The 25,415-nt window shown below is 33.0% G+C and overlaps 1 protein-coding gene across 1 annotated transcript in view; it reads right to left on the bottom strand.

The window, feature by feature from the left end:
* Positions 1-587: 587 nt before the first annotated feature.
* The window catches only part of LOC131849245 (Krueppel-like factor luna), a 147,179-nt gene continuing 122,351 nt past the window's right edge, over positions 588-25,415 (bottom strand). Inside the window, exons 2-4 of the mRNA XM_059199273.1 lie at positions 11,447-11,630; positions 2,175-2,345; positions 588-1,308 (exon numbers count right to left, since the gene is read on the bottom strand). Of these exons, the coding sequence (XP_059055256.1) occupies positions 1,133-1,308; positions 2,175-2,345; positions 11,447-11,630 (531 nt within the window). The 3' untranslated portion in view covers positions 588-1,132. The remainder of the gene's footprint in view (positions 1,309-2,174; positions 2,346-11,446; positions 11,631-25,415) is intronic.

Below are 25,415 nucleotides of genomic sequence, written 5' to 3'. Positions count from 1 at the left end.
CCCCGCAAAACACAAAACATGAAGCATACAATTTTGAAACAATTTAAATATTTAAGATTCTTCTTATTATATTTATACCAACTAAAAAAAATTATATTAAACGAGATTTTTGGGATCACGAAGAAAACATATTAACAAATAAATGAACGTTACAATTAATTTATATTGAATTGAAAACGCAGATTCAAAATGCGTATCAATTATTTAGTTTTTTTTAAATAACACCTACTACAGAATTAATCAATATTCTAAAGTTTAAGTTTGGAGTCTAACCCTACCTAATATAATGCCGACACGCGTCCTATGAGATCTGATGTTGCAACAAGTAGGTACACTGCAGCAAGCCAGACGTAAAACGGTTCCCTAACAAACGACACGTCCAAGTAACTAATTCGAAATATCGACTGTATCAGGTAACGCGACGCACGTTCTAAGCCTAAATTAAAGTTTGTGCTCGGCGCCGGTGGGAACGTAAGCCGAGCATTCGCGAAACAATAAATAATTATGTCACTTTGAAAATACGGCGTCGCAATGCGCGGACGCAACGCGTCACGTTGTCGCATGCGTTACCGCGCCCGCGCCCGCGCCCGCGCCCTAGCGGACAATGGCACAACTCTCGCGCGCGGCCGCTATGCGACCGAACGACATAAAAAAACTCTCTGTACACGAAGCATACAAAACATTATATACTAAACAACGGTTAATATAATAAAACGTCATTTAATAGCAACAAAGAACTGTAACTATGAAGGCCGGTGCCAAAGATATTGCAAACAAACTATCCGCTCTTTGCCGTTAAAATAATAATAAAAATTAACCTTAAAGCATTATGTGAAGTGAGTTTTGACTCAGCTACAGTGCGTAGCGTAATCTTTGGTTATCACGCGAGGCCCTACCCCGCACCGCGCCGCTCCGAGGGCGCGCGCCTCATACTAACGAAACACTAAGAGAACAAACGAACCGTTCACAACGTTCAATTCCATGAAGATCACAATTTACAACAACCCATAAACAGAACCAATTAAACATGATGAGAGGCGCGCCCATTGCAACGTACCGCATCGTTGCTCGCTTACTGTTTGCGCGAGCGATTGCGGTTACGTTTCTTCGGAGCAGGCGGTTGGATTGGGGGCTACGCATGGCGTTTCGCGTGAAGCGCTAGGTGGTCGGAGCGCGAGAAGCAACGCTCGCAATGGCGGCAACGGAACGGCTTAGCGCCCGTGTGCTTGCGATAGTGCCGAGTGAGTTCATCGGAGCGGGCGAACCGCCACTCGCAGCCTTCCCACGAACACTTGTATGGCTTCTCTCCTGAAACAGCATGAGATCTTTGTTAGTAAACAATCGTTGAAGTGCATATTTTTTCACACATTTATAGAATAGAATAGAATAGAATAGAAAATCATTTATTCAAATAAACTTAATTTAAGCACTTTTGAATAGTCATAACAATTTGTTTTTTATCTACCACTCGTTCGGAACTGATATTTAAACAATGCGAATTAATCTAGATTCTCTTAGATTTATTATTATATTTCTGAGTTCCTTTCTTCGTTTCATTATAATTCTGTCGTGCGATGTTTCCTTAGTGACAGGGTAATGCAGTACCTAATTAACTTCTACAATAATATATAAGCATTAAATAGAGCGGGGTATCATTGTTTTGTTCGTCAGGGCATGGGATAGACCTGATATGTCTGATTTAACGCCCGCATAAAGGGGACCATTCTCATTAACCGACATTGAAATTGTTTCCCACCACATTTACAGGGAACGTCTAAAAGAAGATGAAAGAATAACAGAACAATTCAATTGACCAAAATTGTAAGAAGGCGAGCAGTAAAGAGAATTGTTTATTGCGAGCCTATTGGATTATATAATTTTTTTCCTCATATACTTTTTTCGCTAAGTAGCTTACGTTGCAAGTTGTGTTTCGGTTTGAATGAAAAGCAGTTATGACCGTGAATTTACTAGGTACGGAGGTATAACATTTTAGTCTTATTGTTGATGGCACAATGCAGTCAGGGAAATTAGCCCAGGGAATCAGGGAATTAACGATGGTTTCTAGTTAGAACTGAGTGGAAGTCAAACCTATAGGGTAGTTAGCAAATGAGCCACCAGTCCATGCGTAAGAATCCTTTCCCCGCCGGGTGAGCATTTCCTGTACTGGCACTGACCTGTATGAGTCCGTTTGTGCGCCTTAAGGTGCGAGCTCTTGGTGTAGACCTTATCGCAGGCCGGGAACTCGCAGCGGTGCACGCGCCGCCTAGGATCTGCGGCGTGCGGCAGCGCATGTTGGCGCGGAGGGTTCGGGCGACGCACCGGCGGCGGGGGTGATGGTGGTAAGTCTGAAAGTACACCATCCAAAAATACATGAGAAATGTCAATAAGAGAAGGAGGAGGAGAATGGAATAGACGAATTTTTAATTCATTATCCCTGAACAATTCCCACAGCTCCACCGAGTCCCAAGCTAAGCAAATTCTGTGTTATTGGTACAATAAATACACAATTGCAATAATAACCCAACTGGATATAAAACTACAACTCTGCTGTAGGTGATAATGACTTGTAACGCAATAAATTGTTTAATAAACTTCCAATAATTGGATAAAGCGTCAATATCGTCTGTAGTGGCGTCGTGACCACAGACTACGAAGCGGCTGTTCTTTTTTTGCGGTAAACACCGAGTGAGTTTTCTTACTTTTCTTTATTGCAATTTGCTTATAGTTATAATTGATGTTACAATATGCAATATAATACAAGATTTTATTTGAATTGTAAGTGATGAATAAATATTATATATTTCTTTCTTTTTTAATCGGTTGCGTGTATAGACGTAACTGAATAAGCAGTCACGAATACAGTGAAATTGCATTATACTGTTTATGGATTTGATCGTATTTAAAAACCTGAGAACGTAACCTACCTATTACCTATATTCCTACTGTGTTACCACATAATTCACATATCATACTCAATTAAGTGAAATTAACTAGTACGTATATCACCACGGTTACCTGCTGTTTACCTTATAAGGTTATAGTTTATAAACCATTATGGTTGTCTCTTATTAAATCTATAACATTCCCACGGACGTATCATCACGGTTAATAGTGAGGGTAAGTGTTCGTGGGAGCGACGTACCATGATGAATAGATTCATTTAACATTGAAAGGAAAGTGTACGGGTATAGTCTAGAATAGATAATAGTATTGGGTATACAAGAATTTAGAAATTGCTATTATCTATACCTACATATAAATAAAATTGGAGTGTCTGTTTGTAATATTGAAATAACCGTTTTTTACTACATGTATATGAATGTAAATACGGAACATATTCCAAAATATCATTATTTGCAATTTTTGTCTGTCTATTTGTTCCGGCTAATTTATGAAATGGCCGGACCGATTTTGACTGGACTATTTTGGCAGGTAGCTGATGTAATAAGTAAAATTCTTTTATTTTAAAACTAAAGCTAAATTCCACGCGGACGAAGTCGCCGGAATTATATGTAACTAGCTGTTACATATAATTTTAATTTCACACTCAAATTTGGAAATAAATTTTATTCTGACATACATATTTTGGAAATATATATTATTCGGAATAATTATATATGATAAATATTAATTATTCATTTTTGTTAAACTTATAAATTTATTATCTTTAATTTAAATTTGCATGCCCAAAATGTAGGTGAATATGGAACTATGTATTTATTTCTAAAAACAATGTAGCATGATTGAGTCCGATATGTATGGTGATAACACGAAACATAACATTATTATATCCAATGTATATAAATTGATGACTTAAATCCTCTTGAAAATACTAATTGGGACATATATATAAAATATTTAGACATACTACTAACATGCTGATTGTTCCGTATTCCGACCCTCCTTAGTCTAAGCAGGTTATATCACCGGCTTGCTTGCTGAAGCAAAGGACGCTTGGTAATACTGGCCACAAATAAATACATCTGGCCACTTAAATTTTGAAAAAAGAATATAAAACAATTGAAAATAAGAACTGGAATAAAAAGGACGCTCGTACGTATTTTTAACTATATAAAATAAGATAATTAATAATTTATTCAACATCATATTTTTTTTTATGTAAATATACACTCTAGAGTGTGTGGCCACTAAACAGTACTACACATCGGGACGTTCCGGAGCAAAGGTGAGAAGTTTGGTGTTTGTTACATTACTTACTTTGGGATGTTCGGAATGTGGAAAAAACGTTCTTCCACGTCGAAATCGTATTTCTGCTGCCTTTTCCATTAATTATTTTCTGTTTAATAAATACAGTCCACTCTCTATTATATTATATATTACTTTAAAAGAATTCGTAAACCAACACTAACTAATGATATAAAATTATAAATGGAAGGTGAGTGTTTCGTTTTTATACATTATACGATATTACCAATTAAATATAAATAAAATTTATATTAGCAAAATTGCAATAGTCACATAATATTATTTCAATTATTTATAATATACCTACTAAAGCAACATTAAATTGAAAGCTATATTATAGACAAAGAAAAAAGTTAAATCCGAAATAAATAATTTGTTACAAATATTGCATCGGAGTATACAAATATTATAAAGAGATGAAGTTTTTATTTCAATGTTCGGGTTTTAATCTAAATCTCCGGTACTACTACTTATCCGATATTGAAAAATCCTTTAATGTTGGATAGCCTTATCGAGGTAAGCTATAGCCGATATAACCTCACGCTAAATCCTAGCTCTAATAGGAACGAAGCAGCAATGAAAAGTCAACGGAAGCGGGGGAAATGTAATGCAGAATATGTTGCGCGGATGACATATAATCTTTGCTTAGGATATAATTAAGTCGCTTCCGTTACTGCATTTACATCCGTTGCGTAGGTTAAATCTTTTAAACTACGCAACGGATGTAAATGCAGTATTTAGCAATAGAGGGATTCAAGAGGAAGGTTTGTATGTATAATATGTACACTCGTGTGAACCACGGACGGGTAAGTGGTATAAAATAACAATATATCGAACTACTTAGCGAAGTGTCACATTATAGACCAGTGTCCTGGATAGTATATCCTGGAAGAGACAGGTTTAGCAAGATCTGAGCGGTTATTGCATCCGGAATTAATCATGCAAGAAAATTAGAAATAACGGTTATCTGTACGAGTCTTCTATAAGTATAAATCTTGCTTGAATATTATTAGTACCATTCTACCATTCAAGTACCGACATACAGTTTATACAAAGTCGTCGTTAGTATATTTATCTTACATTTTTAGCAGTCATTTGTAAGAAAAGGATTGTGTGAAAGACTATATGTTTAAAAGGAGAGTAAGCTTTGATGACAGATTAAGATTAGTGGAAGAAGATGAATCTGCGTCGACCCCAAAAAATGTAATGAAGGTAATTTAATCATGATGATTATTTGAAGGTTTGTAATGTGTTTTAGTTTAAATGTGTGAGTGAATTACATGGTCTAGACATGACATCCCAGTTCTCCAATACCAAAATGACAACCCATGTGCAGATGCCACGTATATGATGCAGATCATATATAGGAAAGCAAGCGTCGCCACGTACGATCCCTTGAACAGTTAATTTAACAAAATCGTACCCAAAACATTAAGCGAAGTAGACAATGTATTAGTAAGTTGTTTAAGTCATTACCTAGGTTATATTAGAACAAACAAACAGACAAAAGATTAATTGTTATGAGTTCTATTATATATACACATAAAGTATCCCAATAAGAATAGAATAGAATAGAATAGAAAATCATTTATTCAAATAAACTTAATTTAATCACTTTTGAATAGTCATAACAATTTGTTTTTTATCTACCACTCGTTCGGAAAGCTGTCTCATCACAAGAAGAACGAGCAAGAAACTTGTGTGTTGCTCTTTTAAATAATCCTTGTAAGTTTACATTTACAAGTCGAAACGTGTGAATACAAACTACCAACAAACACTAATTTTTTGGGTCAAATATAAATATGCAATAAGATTAGATCAGTCGTAGTGATAAGAGCAGACCAGTCCCTACAAGCAGCACTCGTTCACGAGTATGACGGATGAGCCAGCCATCACACGCTCGACCATATTTTAGGGAACCCATTGACCCGGCCCACCACGCCGCCACAAGTCTGGACATTTTAGTGAGCCTGACTACTCATTCCACACGACCACGTCACAGCTACAAAAATTACTATATGGTAGTTACAGTATTCGCACTTTACATAAGGATGCATGCGGCAATCAATACAAAAGCCGCTACGCTATCATATATCAAGAAAGCAGTATGAAAATTAAAATTATAACGTTGTCCGCAAATAAACTTATTCTTGCTATATATTGCTATCATCTATAAATTCATCTATCATAAGAGATTTTTCTATTTATCTTACATTTACAAATTAAATTAGTTACTTTTTTATTATAAATGGGAACGGATGAGTAGCGACAACAGTATAAAGAAATGTATTCCGAAAGACATTTCTTGGAAATGATTGGGTATTTTATTGATTTCTGTTAAACCCTCAAAGGAGAGTTGAAGTGATCCTTCAATGGGATAAATTCTATTGTATATTGAGCCTTCTTTGAGAGTTAAATGTATATTATGTATAAATTATAAAGATTTTACAACAACAATGACTTAACATTTTTTACTATAATAAATTTTATTTATTTAATTTCAGAACATTTTTAGTAGTAATAATTTTCTTGTAGGTTATTGTAAGCTTTTCTTGTAGCTGTTATAAGAAACATTTACTTTAAATGAAATATAATGAGAAAAATCAAACTGAACTATTCGAAACATTGCTGCACAGTTCCGCCAGACAAGGTGCAGCAATGGTTCATGATCCAATCTGTCAGTGATATTGCCCAGAATATTAATGCTCCCTCGCATCCTGCGCAGTAGGGAGGCGCACCTCTTGCGCATTGTCGCTTTAAAGCAGTCAGTACCGTGGCCATGTACCACAGAAGTACATCATGTACCACAGAAGCGGGGCAACAGCATTATTAACGGGGCAACAGCATTATTAACGGGGCAAAGCATTATCAGACTGTAAGCAATTTAAGGTGAACAGCATGCAAACCAGCGAGCCAATATGCTCTCTCATACAGACAGTAACCTGCGTTCATTATAATCAAAGCCAGGAGTTAACATATGATCAAAATACTTAATTTTGTATAGCCGTTGCAAGACCTTAATTTTAATTAATGGCACTATACCAGGTCAGTTACTGACTAATAATCTGACTTTTTTACTATACACTATTAATATACCGTATTCTTCACATTTGTTGACAAGCTTTCTTAAGCCATATACAGACGCACTAGCAGCTCTATGTCGTACACGTACCTTCACCATACTGTTATCGCTAACACATCATCAGTAGACCAATATCCAGAAAGACCAGGACAATATCTTTATAGAAATTATTTATAATAATTCTATAACTAGAATCTTAAAACATCTTATCGGTACACCTGCAAAATTCCGCTGGAAAATCGATACGTCTCGACTTATCATTAACTCTCTTTTAATAGATGCCTATTCATTCATTCCTTCTCCTCATACCTGGATAGAATTATACAATTTAGACAATTTAATAGGTAATATTGCGTTCTAATTGCATTTATAACTAAACGATAATGATCTGACCGAAAAATATCATAAATATCGTTATTTATCGCGGTGTTAGTTACTAAACAATGAGCAAGACATCTTATCGTCCCACTAGCGTCACTTACAAGCGTGTAGTTGGTAGATAATATAACATATTAATAACATTACATTACCTCTCAGATCATCCATAGAATGATTTACCACAAGTTTATGGTAAATCATCCTGTGGATGAGCTATCACTTAACGTACATATGCATGCCGTCTGCGTTATAACTGTTTATTACTGCTCTCACTGCGCGAAATAAATCTGTGAAATCCACTAAATTGACTACAAGTACACACAAAATACTAAAAATTACGATAAGTAATAAATATATTGCTTGAAATACGCAAATTAATGCACTCAATCACTTCCATACTTGAAACAAACACCTCCACAGCAAAGCCGCTTCTAAAATTGCCTCTTCCGCATTCATAGCTGAAACAACTGTGTAGCTAAAGTCTGGACTGATTGTGTTCAGAAAAGTAACTCTTAACTCTTCTACAAATAGCCACGTCTCTTTATTTATTTAAGAACTTAGGATCACAATAGTGAACATGTTAGCTCAGTCTTAGCTATTTCTATTGTAACACTGTCAGATGTCTTACTTAAGTAACAATATTATCAAGTGACCGTTTTACATTTTAATAAGTAACATATTTTTAATTATATTTATTTCAGTTTAATGTGCCGTTTCCTTTGACAGGAGTTTTACTTCTATGCTTTAATGTAAAATTAACAAAATGCCGAAAAAATATTCCGTACAAAAACGATGGTAGCTTTAATGATATTTTTTACAAATCAACTATTTTCTGCTTTTTTTTTTATATCATGTCGGACAATGACTGTGAAAGATGGAGACCAAGATGACGAGCAAAAGTAAAACGGCACCGTTGTAGTCGTAGAATATTTTTGTATTTAATTGACTTATATCATATAAAAACAATATAATATTATAAAAAATCATAAATATATAAAAATAGTTTGCAACAATGACCATCCCCCTTGTATACATATAAACATTTGTAATAAATGAATGTAACGTATAGCACCCCCAAACATCGCATTAGAATCGATTACAACCGTACCTGTTTTCCATTCATTGATTTTCGTCTTTCATCCCTTCCTCCAAACATTAGTCCATTCATTATTTCATTTTACCTATCTTTCATACGAATCATTTCATACACCGCTCGTCAATCTACTGCTCGACCAGTTGACTGTTACAAATTTGTGACTCACTGCGCTCGCGCATAATGTTATCACGTTCCGTCACTGTGTCGGTTGCTTGATGCAGTTTTTGTATCATTAATTCAAATTCAAATTCAAAATATTTTTCTCATCTTTATTCATGTAGGTCTATTACAGACTCTTATGATATGTCAAATCTACAGTTCAGAATAATTTCAAGACGAGAACAACTGATAAGGAACTCAGCTCGTATTCTTTTCAAATTAATATTATACATGTTTACAATAATACAGATTAATTTTTAAATTCAATCTTGGCAGAATAGAGTGACACCAGCATATGCTATTGTAAAAGCAAATAGTCAGGCAGTCAATCAGTGTTTGCAACCCAAACAGACCAATCCCCATAAGCAGCTGAGTTCACAAATATGAGTAATAGTACCATTACTATCTTTTACGTTATCTATGCTTATACTTCTATAATGCAAACTGTTATTTTTGGTAATTAGAAGCTCACGGCTTGTAATTAGAAGGATTAACATGTCACGTCTTTTAGCCTGTATTTATATCTTCTTTTAAATAAAATGCAGCTCATAAAGCAAGCTATCTCTCAGCTGGAATAGGTAAACAAAATAAACAGACGACTTCATACACCTTCTATCTATGTATACATAAAAATAAACATAATTAAATTAAAATTATTCTCTTTTAAATAGAGATAAATTTAATGTAACCAAAATTTATGGTGCATTTTGTAACTAAAATGCAGAATGCATTGACAGTGCAAGTGAATGTACACCGACAAAGTAAATATATTTGGACGGTCAATAACAAAGCTTGTTTGATATTAAACGACCTGCGGCCTTCAGTTGTTAAATATAAAATAATAAGCTAATTTGTTAACTTTGTGAATTTAACTCCATAAATGTGCTGCAACATTTCGCAGAGAAATAACGTAGTCGTTTGCTTTGTATGAATTTTAATGAGCTGTCTGCTACTATTAATTAACTTAATTTAGCAATGTTCATGTCTATTATTCTGAAAGTTCACTAGCAGCGTTTTAAATGTGTTTTCGTTAAAAATGATAAATAAAATACATTTAGCTATTTTTTTATGTGAATACTCATTCCAAGAGTTTGTTAAATACTAATTATAAAACTACGTTAAATAATTACTATTTTATTTTATTAACTCCATTTTTCATTTCCAAATTATCGTGTACTATTTATAAATATTATTATTAATATTCATAGAAAGTGATGATTTCAAATAAATAATTACATCAAAATTGTTTCACCGATTTGAAGATAGTACTTCGATACTTCATTTATATTATTTTGTAATATTAGTCCTATTTTAAAGTTAATTTGTAGTGTATTGTAAAGGGTATAAGGCATATACCGAAAAACGCACAACAACAAACAACTAAAGGCACAACACTAACAAAAAACATTTAGAATTTTTACAGTTACACTTGAGAATTGGACATTATTACTAATTTAATGTAGTTATGTCATTAACAAGTTTATGTACAACGATAACAAAACTTTTATTTCAAATTTTCAACCCTACTTCTTTAGGAAAGCTTTTCGTTATTCTATTAGTTATTCAGACTAACCCTATAGACCTATATTAATCTAAATTTACTTCGCCGAATATGTCTGATATCGAAATATATCTAGAAACCGAGGTCTATTTGGGACAGATGGGGTCATGCTAACTGGGTGTTGCCTGACGTCTATTCAAATCTAGGTCTCGCCTGTCCCTTAATTGAATTGTATAATTGTCAATTAGTGAGTCACCAACACAGGAATATGCCATTAAAAATAATAACTGAAGAGGAGGCGTAATAAGCAAATATTTTCTATAGTGGTAGTATGTAAACAATAAGGAATGTAAAAATTCAGATGATATAAATACTATTGTGGAATAATGAATAATTATAGTGCCTTTTAAAATATATTTTAACTGACAGACTATAACTCAAATTTTAAGAACTATAAAGTTTTTTTGTACTAAATATCTATTATAAATATAGAATTATATTTATAAATATAGATATTTATTTATTACAGTATACTGTAATAAATAAATAATTGACTTATGATCGTTATGAATGAAATTAACATATGAAATAATTACCCAATTTTTTATTTCTGTCATGGGAGGTATTTAATATTAACAAAATTAGAGCTTCCTATAATTGGGACTGGAAAAAAATTGACAACAGGTATAATTTTCCTACTAATTAAGTTTATAATATCCTAAACGACACCTACAACAGTAGGTGCCGTTTCTAAACACAACCTACAAATGTTTACTAAAAAAGAACCTAAGTCGAGCAGAGGTCCAGTTACTTAACGAAGGTATTAACAATCCTCAGCTCTACAAATAAAAAAAAACAGTTCTGCAATTTTCTATGAACTATTTGATTTGCGTGTATACGAGCTAAGTTGTACGCTACGCAAATGCAACTGGTAAATGGTCCGTACATAATTCCAAATGCTGAAGTTAAACGTAATAATTCATAATTGTTAGTAATTAAGGCCCATAATATAATAATGGCTTACCCCTGATTTCAGGCTCGTCGCAATCGCTTGGTGGTTCGCTCTTCACCGCCGTGATGGTAAACAGCCTCGGAGATGGAGGTGACGGAGGAGACGAGGTCGCGGATCTTGCCCATTCCTCCTCCTGAGGGGGATCCCTCCTCTTCCTCGGCTCCTCCCGGAGGTACCGCGCCATCTCGTAGCATGTCTGCAAAAGGTATTGTGTTTAAACAAGTAATAAGGTTATTTAGAACGTGATTTCGCAGCAAATTTCACGCTTAGGGAATTCTACGCACTTTGCTTTGTTTAATGTCTGGGCACTGTTTCCGACTTTGGACGTTTTGATTAATAGATAAAATGTGTATCCTATATCCATCTGGAATATTGTAATAAAAATATCCCTTGACAATTCACATGCCATCTAGTCTTAAGCTAAGTAGAGTTTGTGTTACGGTAACTAGACCAATACAGGACAATGACAATACAATTGTACTCATAACCTGCCGGAACCAAATCTATAGTCATAGGAAGTAAAGTGCTAAACCGCTGGATAGCGAAAGATTTTACGGATAGATGCTGCGAGGGTATTCCCCATAGAGGAGGGAGGAGGGTATTCTATTGAATATAATAGTTTTTTTTTGTATGGATAATGGAATGGTGCACTTGTCTACGTTAGTGGTATACCAGTTGAGGATGACAGGATAACTCTGAGGTCAGATATTTATTAAAAAAAAAGATTACAGGATACATATACAAGGTCACATCAGACCGCATCATCACTTAAAATCAGGTGAGATTGCGGTCAAACGCGCTCAAATTTTAATATAAGTAAAAAAAAAGAAAAAACATTTGTAACAAATTAATTCATATCTATATAATACTCGTATATATAAATATATTTAAATTCGATACCTAGAAATAAGTTCTTAAACCTCGATACCCTGTAATTTCATTGCGCCACCTTTTATTGAGTATGTCCACGCAATAAAATTACGATGAAGGTATTTCATTAGTTTTCGTTTTATCTATATTCCTTGAGACTTTGCGTCTCCTAACAATATTTTCAATTGAAATTTTGCCATAAATATTTTCGTCCCGCTCTAATCGGCTTACTCCATTATTGCATAAATATAATTGTATTCTTTTCGTTATTCTGTAAATTCATAATAATTTCAGTGTCTTGCACATATTTTCAAATTTGTATATTGTCTTGGATTATTTATACGAATGAGCATTATATGAAATTTATAATAATAATAATAATATTCCCAGGACAATTCACACAGCGCCATCTATACCCAAGTTAAGCTAGCTAAAGTTTGCCTTATAGGTAACTAGATAACTGATACAAATACATAGATATTTTATTTTTTCTTAAATATATACATATTATACATAGAAAACATCCAGACCGATACAAACAATCATACTCATGGATACAATGGTTTGTGCCGTGTGAGGAATTGAACCCGCGGACGTAAAGCGGTATGCTAAACCGCTAGACCACTTCATCAATCACCAATCAAGTTTTTTAATTACAGAAATTGTATAATAAAATTGTTTACAGAAAATCTAACGAATGTGAAATATTGATATTAGTTGTCTTTATACTATGGGCAAATTCGAGTCGAATCAATAAAAAGTATAAATAGTTATTGTAAAAAAAATTCATAGTAATACGTTTACCATACAAATGCGAAAAGAGGCCTGGGACATACTTTAATATTAGCATCGTATTAAAGTTTGAGAACAAGATCATATTTGCAAAATTGTATGGTACGAATGTACCCACGCACATGACTTTTACGTTAGAAATTGTCTGCGTATCTAGCTCTAAAATATACACAAGTGTTTTAATATTGATAAGCCGAGCGTTACTTGGTATATTTTGGTCACTATAAAATAGAGTATAAGCCACAATTTATACTATTTCCTGTTGAAACAAAATATCACCCAAACTCTATATAGAGGTGGCAGTTTAATTAAGCAGAGATAGAACTATTATTTCTTTCCCTTTTCCATGGGTTCAACAACCCACCCAAGGTTACTGAAGTACTGGGAACAATGGTTTCCGAAACGGTACCATCTGACCAACATAAGTTGACCCATAGTACATTTTACAATAAAATCCTATTATTATAACATTAAAGAATAAAATTGAATAACGAGGTCAAAGGCTTATAATTGCTAGTATCCTGTATGGGGTTTCGTGCTTACGAACCGAGTGCTTTTAAATAATTATTTGTAGATTAGTAGTTTGATAATGCAAATACTAGGCTACTATAAAAGGGGTTAAAAAGCGTAAAGATACGTTTGGAATACACATAGCCCATACAGTAGTGAATGGGTTGATTTTACCTAACGTATAGTTTTTTTTAACAAATAATACTGCAAATATCTAATACTTTTAAATTTATAATATTTAATACGGGCTTTTAGCTTGATAAAATAACAAAATTGACAGATCTCCGAATGAACTGCACATTAAAAAAAATAAGATAACTATTCAAACGTGTTTGAATCTAAGTTTATTTGAATAAAGATTTATTTATTTTATTCTATTCATTCAAGGCATTCTTTACTAATTATGTTTTTACAAAACTCGAGGATCCTTATGCGCTAACTACCACCTCTATCACAGCATTAGGTTGCATGGAAGAGATCTCTTTCAGAGATAAACCCACATTTGTTTACATTTTTGTATAATTATCTTTATTTTCTATGTTACAAGTGCAATAAAGTAATGACGGCCTCGGTGGTCTAGCGGTTTATCAGACTGCTTGGTCGCGGGTTCGATTCCTCGCACAGTGCCAACATTTGTTTGCATATGATTCTGTATAAATCATAGTTGAATATTTGTGGAGATAAATGAAACGCCATGATGGTATTTTCACATCTCTCTAATAATATTTTTGTTCATAAAACAAATGAATGCGAAGTGAATTTTTATGTCTCGTACAGATTGTTTGTAACGGTCTGGGTGTATTCTATTTGTATTATATATGTATGTATTTACAAAAAAAATATGTAAGTATTTATATTAGTTGTCTAGTACCCAGAACACAAGCTCTGCTTACCATGCGACTAGATGGTGCAGTGTTAATTGTCCAGTGATATATTTATTTAGAGGATAAAATCTGTTACTAGAAATACAATATACATAACGATATGTCGTTTAAATGAATCTAAGCGTATAAATAATACAAATCACATATATTATCAAAATCATATGGTGGGATTGCTGACTCGTACCGCGTGAAATTTTATTTGCATCAGCTCGTCAAACGAAATAAACAAACATAACTCTTCAGTTCTATATTAGTATAGATAAAGATACAGGCCTTCACGATTGTTTTTGGTTTGATATCAATCTGCCATGAGGTGTTAAGCTATATGTATTGTTTTCATGGTATTATGTGTGTTGAAGTTATATAAATAAATAAATAATTGTTTCCTTCATCAGAGATTCAGTTAAAAATATATATAAAATAGATATCTCCTCAGAAACATTCATAATCTATACATCTATAGAAATAAATAAAATTTAAATTCTCCTTTGTAATTTATAATTATCGATCAAACATTTTACTAAATGTACGAATAAAATTAATTACGTGAAAAAAGTACATAATATTTTTGAAGGTCTGGCTGTCTATCGTCTGTCGGTCGGGTTTTGATAGAACTTTTACTCGCAGATGAGTTACTTTGACTATTTTATTTTGGATATTTTATTTATCTAATAAAAAAGTATAATTCCACAGCAAATACAATGTTTCCTATAATTTCAAATTTGATGTGTACACACCCTCATCTCAAATTATAAATCACTGCAGTTCTTACTAGGTCATTATAATGACCTGTTTAAGGTTTGTTTGATTGGAGCATGATGGACTTGCCTTACACAGTGCTTAATGATAGTAAAGATAAATCAGCTTCGACAGAAGAAAAATAAACTGACGAGATACTGATTACAAAACTTAATAAGTGACTATTTGGTGGAACGAGATTGTTAGGCATATGGACTGTTGACCCTATTGCTAGCAAATTCTCTATGGGTTTCCCCCGGGAACAGTCGTAATAAATTCCTGGTTAATATGTCATGTTGAGCTAACTGACTTCAAGGTCATCTTATCATCCCTCGCCAGTGAAGAATGATACGATGAGCGTAAATCCCCGCCAGCGTAAACAGATAGCACAAGCGGTGCACAGGCACCATTCCATTATCATCCATAAAATTAAATCACAATTCTGAATTAAATAAATTTTGATTTAAAAAAATTACGGGGTATAGATTAGTTAATTAGAAAAAAAACTTAGTTAGTTATAACTTTAAATTAAAAAAGATCCGATTAATAAAAATCAATTAACTAGTGGAAACGTCATCTCAACTCTAAACTAATAACTGATTATACATTACAAAGGTCTACTTTGAATGGGTGAACTTATTGTCATCAAATATCCGAACTGTCAAACGCAGATGGTTAAAATCGACTTGATATCGCGTACTCTTGCTTTAGTTTCTAAAAGTTAAGAAAGCTATGCCAGAAGACTATGAATAGAGACTAAAATAAAGATGAATGAAATCGGTTTTCATTCTCACATTATGACGTGACAGAAATATGGGGATTCATTTATATATAGATGATATCTATTATACATTAAATGAGTCATTTGTCACTTTGTTTATTTTTTCTGACTATCATGAAGCGATTAATAAGTCTATCAAGGTCGAATCAAAGTATTGATTTTTTTATCAGATAATTAAAGATCATATACGTCCTATTAATTTATTTCACGTTTCAGTTATAGTGAAATCCCATTCTATCATATACTGCAGGATATTGTTTTTATTTACATTACTGCCTGGGGGCAAAACATTTCACAATATCCTCTACCAGTCTTTGCAGCTTAAAGCAACGTCACACAGCGACGAGATGGGATTGAAACACGACTTGCTTTACAAGAATGCTATCTGTTATAGCTTTAAAGCGTTGCCAAGTTTTAATTTCATTGTACACCAAGACAGGTATTTATTTATCCTAGAATAAACTTAATATTGCAGAAATGTATTTAACGCAAACGCTAAAAAGATTTTCCGTTCTAAAATGAAACTTCGTTGCCTAGCGGTTTTTTACTCTAAATTACAACCAAAAGATCATAAGACAAAATCTGGCCGATACCTAAAAAGGACTTTGTATGTCTATTTATATTTCTGATTATCCGGTGGAGGAACCACCGATAAGAAAGCAAAAAATAACGAGACGTCGGCGTCAGTAGGCTCGCTCCCTGCCACTTCCTACTGAAATACATCTACACTAGTGTTGGACTCACCACGACGTCGATAATTTGAGCCTCTGACTAACGAATATGGAGAAGTGTTTTTTTTTTCGGAGTACTCTAACGGTGGCCACGGCTGGTGATTATAGCTTCACCGGACGATAGAGGACGAGTGCAGATGGCACTCCAAACTCTCGGAAGGACTTATGTAGCGGCTGAAGGCCAACTCCCGCTTGAGGGCACCACTAGGTGAACCGAGGTTGAACCCCAACCTCAGCTCAGACAGTCGTAATTTTGAATCCCGTTTGAATTGAACGGGGGATCGAACGGAGGGGCACTGAATTTTGACGGCCTTCTTTATCGAAATATGTACCAAAACAGCTAAGTTTAGTTTTATCATTTGTCCTATTGTATTAATGACGTTATATATATATATATCTATATATAAAACTATTATAATTATAAAGGTAATTATTTGTATGGATTCTACATTATTACGAGAGACAGTAACCGAAACCGAAAATTGCAAATAATGACTCTCAGATCACATCACAGATCACAGATTTAGTAGTAAATAATCACACATTTATTCTGCATCGTACAAGAAGCCACTACCACACAGAGCGAAGCCACTGTAACACCACAAGAACGAGCGGGTGTCTGTTCTATAAATAAGAATTCAGACACGTGCCCTCACCATTATTTAATAGTCCACGAATGTTAGAAATATATACCGTATGTAGAAGAAATGACGTCAGGCAGTAACTATGTATGTACGCTCTGTTAAGCAAAAATAATAAACAAACAGAGTATTGTATGTATAATTCTTATAATATTTCATTTAAGTCCGCTTTAAGTTACATTTTTATTATAATCATGTATCAATATCTCTATATCTCAATTGAAAACGTCATATCACAATTTTATGTTAGTTTTTCTTGGCTGAAACTACATTCTGAACTTACAATAGATTTCAATCTGTGGCAGCCCTGCATGAATTTGTTTTTAACTAATTTGTTGTCTGTAAATACTATTAGCATATAAAATAAAAGATAAATTTACACTATCAAATCAAAAAAATCATTTTAACTTACAAACATGTCTTGATAAATGTAGGAAGCAAAAGTTTGGATGATTCTTTCGTATCTCTGCATTACCTTGCCCATATATACATAGTGATTGAAAATAACTGTTTTATTCTTAGATAATATAGTTACCGACAAAAGTAGATCTATTATATAGTATTGACAGCCGCAGTGATCTAGGAGTTTAACACCCAGCCTTTTACTTCCGATGGTCGAAGCTTCCATTTTACACGATTCAAACATATGTTTGTATTATTTACTATGATTGTATTAACCTATGCATATTGTGGATGCATTAACAAATTATATTAAGTCTGACAGTAGTAGTCTAGTACCTATAATACAGTTTCTACTTACTTGGGAACTATATTAATCTGTATAAATTATACCAAGTTGTTATTTTATTACTATAGAAACTGTGGTGCCGGAAATGTTCCACGTATACCTCTTCTTGTTAGTTTCCAATTCAACGTGACTACAAGCACACCGTCCAAGGTGTTGCAGACTTACTACATATAGTTAGTTACTTACTACATACACTAAACTAAATAACAGTCAAGTTACCAGTTCAGACAATCTCCGTGCAAACGTGCAGTGTAAACTACCAAGTTAACTGGGACAACTCTGTATTTCAGATAGCAACACCATTTATGAAACTCATAGGCGTGATATTGTATTTGAAACTTCATGTCACAGAAAGAAAACTTCAGTTCGCGAAGTGGCTATTAAAGTTTTCGCTAAGTTGTCATGTAACTAGTTGCATGATATCATGGATGTCACACGATAACGTCATGTCCGAGCTGTTTGTTCAAGTACTAGTATATGCCACTGTCACCACTTACCATCAGATGAGCCGTCAGTTTGTTTACCATTTCAGTTTAATACATTATAACTAGCGAGCCGAAGTTGTTTAAAGCAGTTGTTTTGAAATTTAAGGAAGAACAAGTAAGTTTATTAATTTATATTACAATAATAATAATTTTACAATAAACTCTATAGATATTAATATTATAAAAGAAAAAAGATTTGATTGCCTTTTTTTCATTGAATAGCTACCGAAACTACTATACCACTGATTATTCTTTTACCATTAGAATTCTATGTTATTCTTATGATCATAGGCGTTATACATAAAAATATAAAACGATAAAGTAATCCATCACTTGGAAAATATACTAAAAACTTAATTATTTATATCGCTTACGCTGTGTAAATTATTGACAATAGAACAAAGTAATGTATTACAGAACATTAATAAAGAAAGGCGTGTGATAAACTGTAGTGTATTTAAAGATGTTTCCAAAATTAGTTTTATTAAAATCAGTATTGTCAGTATTATCAGTATTGTACATAATACACGAAAAATATAAATGTTAAAAGATAAGATTTTGATATATTCTTTAAGAATCGGTAAAATGAATATATTTTTATCGAACTTTTTTTATTAGTGGTTTTGTCTAGATGTTCGACTTTCGTAAAGTTTCTTGTAACAAAATATATATGTCACTCTACTATACTAAATTAGCTAAAAATATGCACGTTATGCACTCGGGGTGCCAACTTATGTGTAATGCAAACGATATTCTCATTTTTAAGAGATATTTTCACAGTCGCTTCTTTAAACAAGTACGTAATATATTATTTATATTTATTTAATAATGTTTAATTACGCATCATAGTAATGTACATTATCTCGACAGGAAAAAGTGCTTGGTACTCGAAATACAAACTTATTATTATGTATATAGGTTTGATAATGCAACAGTGTAATTATAAAAAAAATACTAGCTGCACGAGTGTGAATTGTGTCGGTCTCGCACGAATGACGTTATACTTTTTGTGTCGCGTTTAGACCGTTTTAGGGTTCCGTATAAATTCGAAACAAAATTGAAAAGAACAAACTATTTGTATTTAACTAATATAAAGTCTTAATTAAAATTACCAACACGTTTAAACAATAATTTACTTCTTGAAACAAAAAAAAAACATTGGTCTATTTCTTGGTCTGGGGCGCCAAATCCATATTAACATCAATGTTTAAGGTCAATGATTTTTGATATAAGCTATGGAAGAGTGGAGCCTCCTGGCATAGGCATCTTTATGCCTAAAAGGAGTCATCAACAATAGTACAATGTAGTAAAAAAAATGTGTTACCTAATATATGTTAAAAATTTTGATTTTTGGATATTCCTAAATAGGTCTACCTATTCCGATCCGTGCTATTACATATTAATATGTATTTAAGAAGTGAATTATTAAAATTAATAAAGGTATTAAATATTATAAATAAAGTGGTATGATGTATCAAAAAGCTAGTTTTTGAAACACAGATAGGCAAACAGCTCAATGGATAGTAGTAGGTATACTAAAGCCAGGAAACAAATTAAATAGTATAATATCAGTTCCGAATCCTCTGTACGTAAGTCAGACTCGCAATTTACCGGTTTTATTTGATTTATAGACATTCCATATATCGATAAATGTGGATTTATCGATTCGTGTGGTTATGAAGTAAAAATGCAATGGGTCATCGCTCCTCATCCCATAGGTGCGATATATAATGAATACTTCGATGTAAGAATATAGTGGAAATAAAACCATATACCAATCCAACTAGCGTTATTATAAAAAAAAGTAATAGGCTATAGGAGACCAGGGAATTGATAGAACATTACTAATAAGCTAATTGGTATGAATGTATATACCAAGTCTTGATTTTTGATCTCCACGAGGTTCCCTATGGAGATCAGATGACAACTGTTCAACATTCTGCTCATCTATCTGACCTATCATCCTTCAATAGAGCTCCAACGTAAACCGTTAGCGTAAGCAGGCACAGCAGCACTATTCACTTATCATCCATTAAAAGAGAATAAGGTAATTCATCCACTTATGTGGGGAACCCAAGACCGATGATAGACATATAATGGTTTCTTTGTATGGATATATATGGTGCATCCACTTGCGCTACCGGTATTCGCTGGCGGGCACCAGTGGAAAAATAATAGGATGAAATTGGGTCAGCTCATCATGAAATTATTGGGTTATGAATTTCAAACCATCATATATATATGCCAGCTGTATATAAAAATAGACTACCACAAAGGTGGAAATATCGTTACTAATCAAAGCCAAGATAAATAAAAAAAATAGATATTTGTCTATAACCTATAGGTAAGAAAATGGAATTTTACTATTAAAAATTTCCAACTGGTGGTAAATAACATTGTCACCTTTTCCAATCCCGGTAACTAAGGTGTGGTATCTTCGTACTCTGTAATTAGCCTGCCGTGTCTCAACCATCGATCCAAACACATCTTACAAAGCAAGCTACTTGGCGACTGAAATAGGTACATAGTCTACCTCAGTAAATATGGTCAATGAATATCGATTGATGGTATTTTATGCGAGTTCTAACCTCGTCGAACCCACTTCTGACTCATCAGTACCGGTACTGTATTACCTACATAAAAGTAATGGTTCCATACTTTATTTTTGTATATTTAATTGGATATAGCGTAAGAGGTTATGCTAGTTACAATTAAATATATAATTATAATTTTTTTTTAATTAAGTATTTTGTAGGTTTAGATAAAAGTATGAAATTTAACCGTATAAATAAATTAGGTAATGATTTCTCAAAAAGAGTACTAGTTCAAATAATCGATACTAGTATTATAAAGAGGTATGGTTTGTGAGTTTGGATTTTAAATGAAATCTCCGGTACTACTGATCTCTTTTTGAAAATTCATTTAGCATCGGGATTCTCATTTTTGGAGAAAGACTATAAATAAATAACTCTGGACGGTAAACAGACTTTGTGTTATGGATACTAGAAAACTGATATAAATACATAGCTATCTTTTTTGTAAATACATACATAATATATGTACATAGAAAACACCTAGGTAAACAATGATACTCATGAACATAAATGTTTGTTCGTACCGTGCGAGGAATCGAACCCGCGACCCTCGGAAGAAAAGCGGTATGCTAAACGCAAGACCACCGAGACCGTCAAGTTATAACAAAAAGGAGCAGAGCTGCAATGATAAATATTGCAAAAACAGGACGCAAACGATGCTGCGCGTACGGTCTAGTATTCCATATATTCCAGTATGTCTACTTTAATTATTTCAAATTATTCGCTCCAAATACTTTGGGGATCATTAAGTCTAAGCGCGTCACTATACTATCGCGATCCGTCCTCATATTATAACAAAACAGAATTAATAAATCTATAAATATAACAGACAAGAGATCATATACATCACCTGTTTATAAATCACATATGAGAATAAATATTAAATGGGAGACTTTATCAATGTAATAGAAACTAGACTAAACTATGATAATTACAATTTTTGTATTAGCCTATTAATTATTAGGGCGATTAACAGTGCTTTAGTGCCCGCATAACAAACGGGTTTAGAGATTTTGGTGTAATTCAAATATATAGTATATATTTGAATTGCACCGAAATAAGTAGAATATTATAATAAGCTTCAATTAAAAGATTTAGTCTTAATTTGATCCCAATTGGTTTACAATTAAAAAAATAATACGGACACGAAGCCGCGATCTCAGCTAGTAGCGCAAATAAATATCGTTCGAACAGTTCAAGAATTATTTTCCAATTTGCGACAAAATAGATTTTCAATTTTCCGTTTTGCTTCAATATGGCAAATTGGAATTAATACTTGAACAATTCTTGGATTATATCTTTCCTCGAGGAAAGTTGTTCAAGTGTATATTTATGTAGTTATATTGTTGCCACTCAATGGACTATAAATCCAATAATTTCGTCTACCGATGATCTCAGAATTATATATTATCTATTTTTGGAACGTTGTGTACTAGATACGTTCGAGAGCTGGCCAATGTTATTACAGATATTAATATTGTGAAACTGTAGCACCTCGGGATCCATATACAATTGGTTTCTTAATATATAATAATATCTCAGCACAATTCACACACATTCCGCGCCATCTAATCCGAAATTAAGCAGAACTTGTAATGTGCGTACTAGACAACTAAGAGATATATGTACTTACATACTTTTTGTTGAGAACCAATACATAATATACGTAAATAACACCACCAAATATAAAAAAAATATTAATAGAAATGTATGTTCCGGGGAATTAAACCCGCGAAAATTAGAAGTAACGCAATCTGCTACTCGTCTATAATCTACTAATTCATATTACTTTGTTTGCATCATATAAGAGAGATAGAGGATTGAAAGTGGGGCCATACAATAAGTAATAATTTTTCTCAGTGTTTGCAACATTTTTTCTTGATGCTCCCCTCCAATTGGTCTAAGCGTTATATTGTAGAAGTGATAGATATAAAAATAATCTTTATTCCAATAAATTTTATAACTTATTGGAATATGGATTATCTTTAAATAATAATATTATAATATTTTTATATTACCACTTATTTATAAAGCAGAATCATCACAAGAAAAACAATGAACTTGATAAATTATGTTTCAAAACTCTGTGTGAGTGAGATAATGAATACTGACTGCCAAACATAAAAATTCACAATAATTAATGAATTGTTAATTATATATCATAATAAAATAAAACAGTAATCGGAATAAACCAAGCCCTAGTAATCTCGAGTACAACGCGTTATGCGTCCCAAATACACGCATTTACAGTCTAACAAATAAACCAGCCATTATACAAAACCTTTCTCGATAAATAGGCTATCCTTCGCTAAAATAATTCTTCAATTCGAACGAGCAGTTTCTGAGATATGCGCATTCAACTAAAATACGAAACTCTTCAGCCTTATAATACTAGTATCGAAGAGCACTATTCTATTTCTGCATGAGTAAATAACTCGCACAGTATAAAATGTGTGCAAAGGCAGCAGTACGTGTAACGTAAAGTGAGGAGCTACGAGCAAATAAGCAAAATTTTGCAGTTTCGAGATGCAGGTGATTTTTCTTTACTCTTTGTTTTTCGTTCCTATTACTATAGAGTTTTCTCCGGGTGCATCCAGCCCTAGGGGTCTGTTGTTTACTAAGCAAAATATACTCTGAGAATATATTTTTATTTTTGAATTAATTATAAACTAGTTGTGAGAAGAGCGTATTATTATTAAGTGGGAGTAGAGGCTTCATTAGTGGCGTAGTATTTATGGAATGGTGTATTTCGCCTACGGTATAAGTCGGGGCATCATTTGAGGATGGTAAGATGAGCATAAAGTCAGGAAAATTAGCACATCGCGGCAAATTTACTGTAAATTATCCATGATGCTGTAGTGGACGTAGAGGTTGACCTGACCTGGTATATTACTATAATCTAAGCGTTATTACTATAACCAATAATCTGTTTACTCGACTAGATGACATTCATTAAATACTTTGATTAAGTCGCAAGCAGATGTCATTATACGTATGTAATAAATAAATGCGAATATTGTGAATATCGTAATTTAACGAGCGCCGAAATTAAATAATTGCGGTGCAATTGGTATGGTGGTGACACTGTCATTGTAGCATTGTTGAAATGTCCAGCAGCATTCCACTGCATCAAACCGCATGAATATTTGTGCTCCCTTAATATATTGGACATGAAACGTTTGCGGTCAAGCACAAAATTTAAACACAATTTGTATCTGACCGTAAATAATATTGTACAGAAAATCATGACAAACAGTGGCAATATAATTATGAATTTAATCTTTATTGAAATAAATTTTATATCAGTACTTTTAATTAGCCTTTTTGTAGTGCTTCAGATCATGTTCAAGAGGAATGAAAATCCATATTATTATTATTATTAAAAATGTGCCTGTCTGTTAGTTACATCATTATAAAATCTCTCTTTTTAATATATCTTATAATATCCCATGTTTTCAGAATCTGAATCGGTATTTCAAGATTTAATCACTTGCATTTGCAACTACCGGCGTCGAGGTGAACGCAACACTCAACATGCCCACATTTCGCTCGGTTATTGGAATTTAACGTGGCAAAGGGCGAGCTAACTGCCGATCGTATTAATTGAGCTTGTTATCAGCCATTCCATTACCGGAAAATACGCCAGAAATAAATTTACACCTGAACTTTTTTTTAGTGTCGAACAGATTTAAAATTGCGATCGTTGCGTGTCAGGGTAATAACTCACAGCGTAATTATTTTTGATCACTTTTAATATCAACGTATAATAAGTGTATTATTATTTATCTGGCGGTTACCGGTGACTTTATGTTTGCTTTTTTTATATACTATATAATGAATATCATCTCCCTGGTACAATATATGTATATATCTTCAGGTAAAATATCATTAGGATCTCAAGACTCATAAAACCGAATAAGTGATTTTTATCTTTATTGGGCTAAACAATACTTCTCTAGCATATTTATGCATATATCATATAATGTATAATACTTAAGCTTATATATTTTGCTCTTTTATGTAATCATATCTTTTATATGGGTATATCAGTATGTTTATATATTTATATACATATCTAATTTTCTATTTTTATATTTCAATTAGTTATCAAATTGCACCGCCTTATTATTTCTGACCAACGCAACGGTTGACTGGCACTGATTACCATCAGGCATTAAATCCAATATGTATACATTTTTTTGCAGAA

The sequence above is a fragment of the Achroia grisella genome, unplaced genomic scaffold (assembly GCF_030625045.1).
Source record: "Achroia grisella isolate CSIRO2021 unplaced genomic scaffold, CSIRO_AGI_Agris_v1 utg640, whole genome shotgun sequence".
Classification (NCBI taxonomy): domain Eukaryota; kingdom Metazoa; phylum Arthropoda; class Insecta; order Lepidoptera; family Pyralidae; genus Achroia; species Achroia grisella.
The sequence above is the reverse complement of the archived record's forward strand: the minus strand, read 5'-3'. Positions and strand labels throughout refer to the sequence as shown.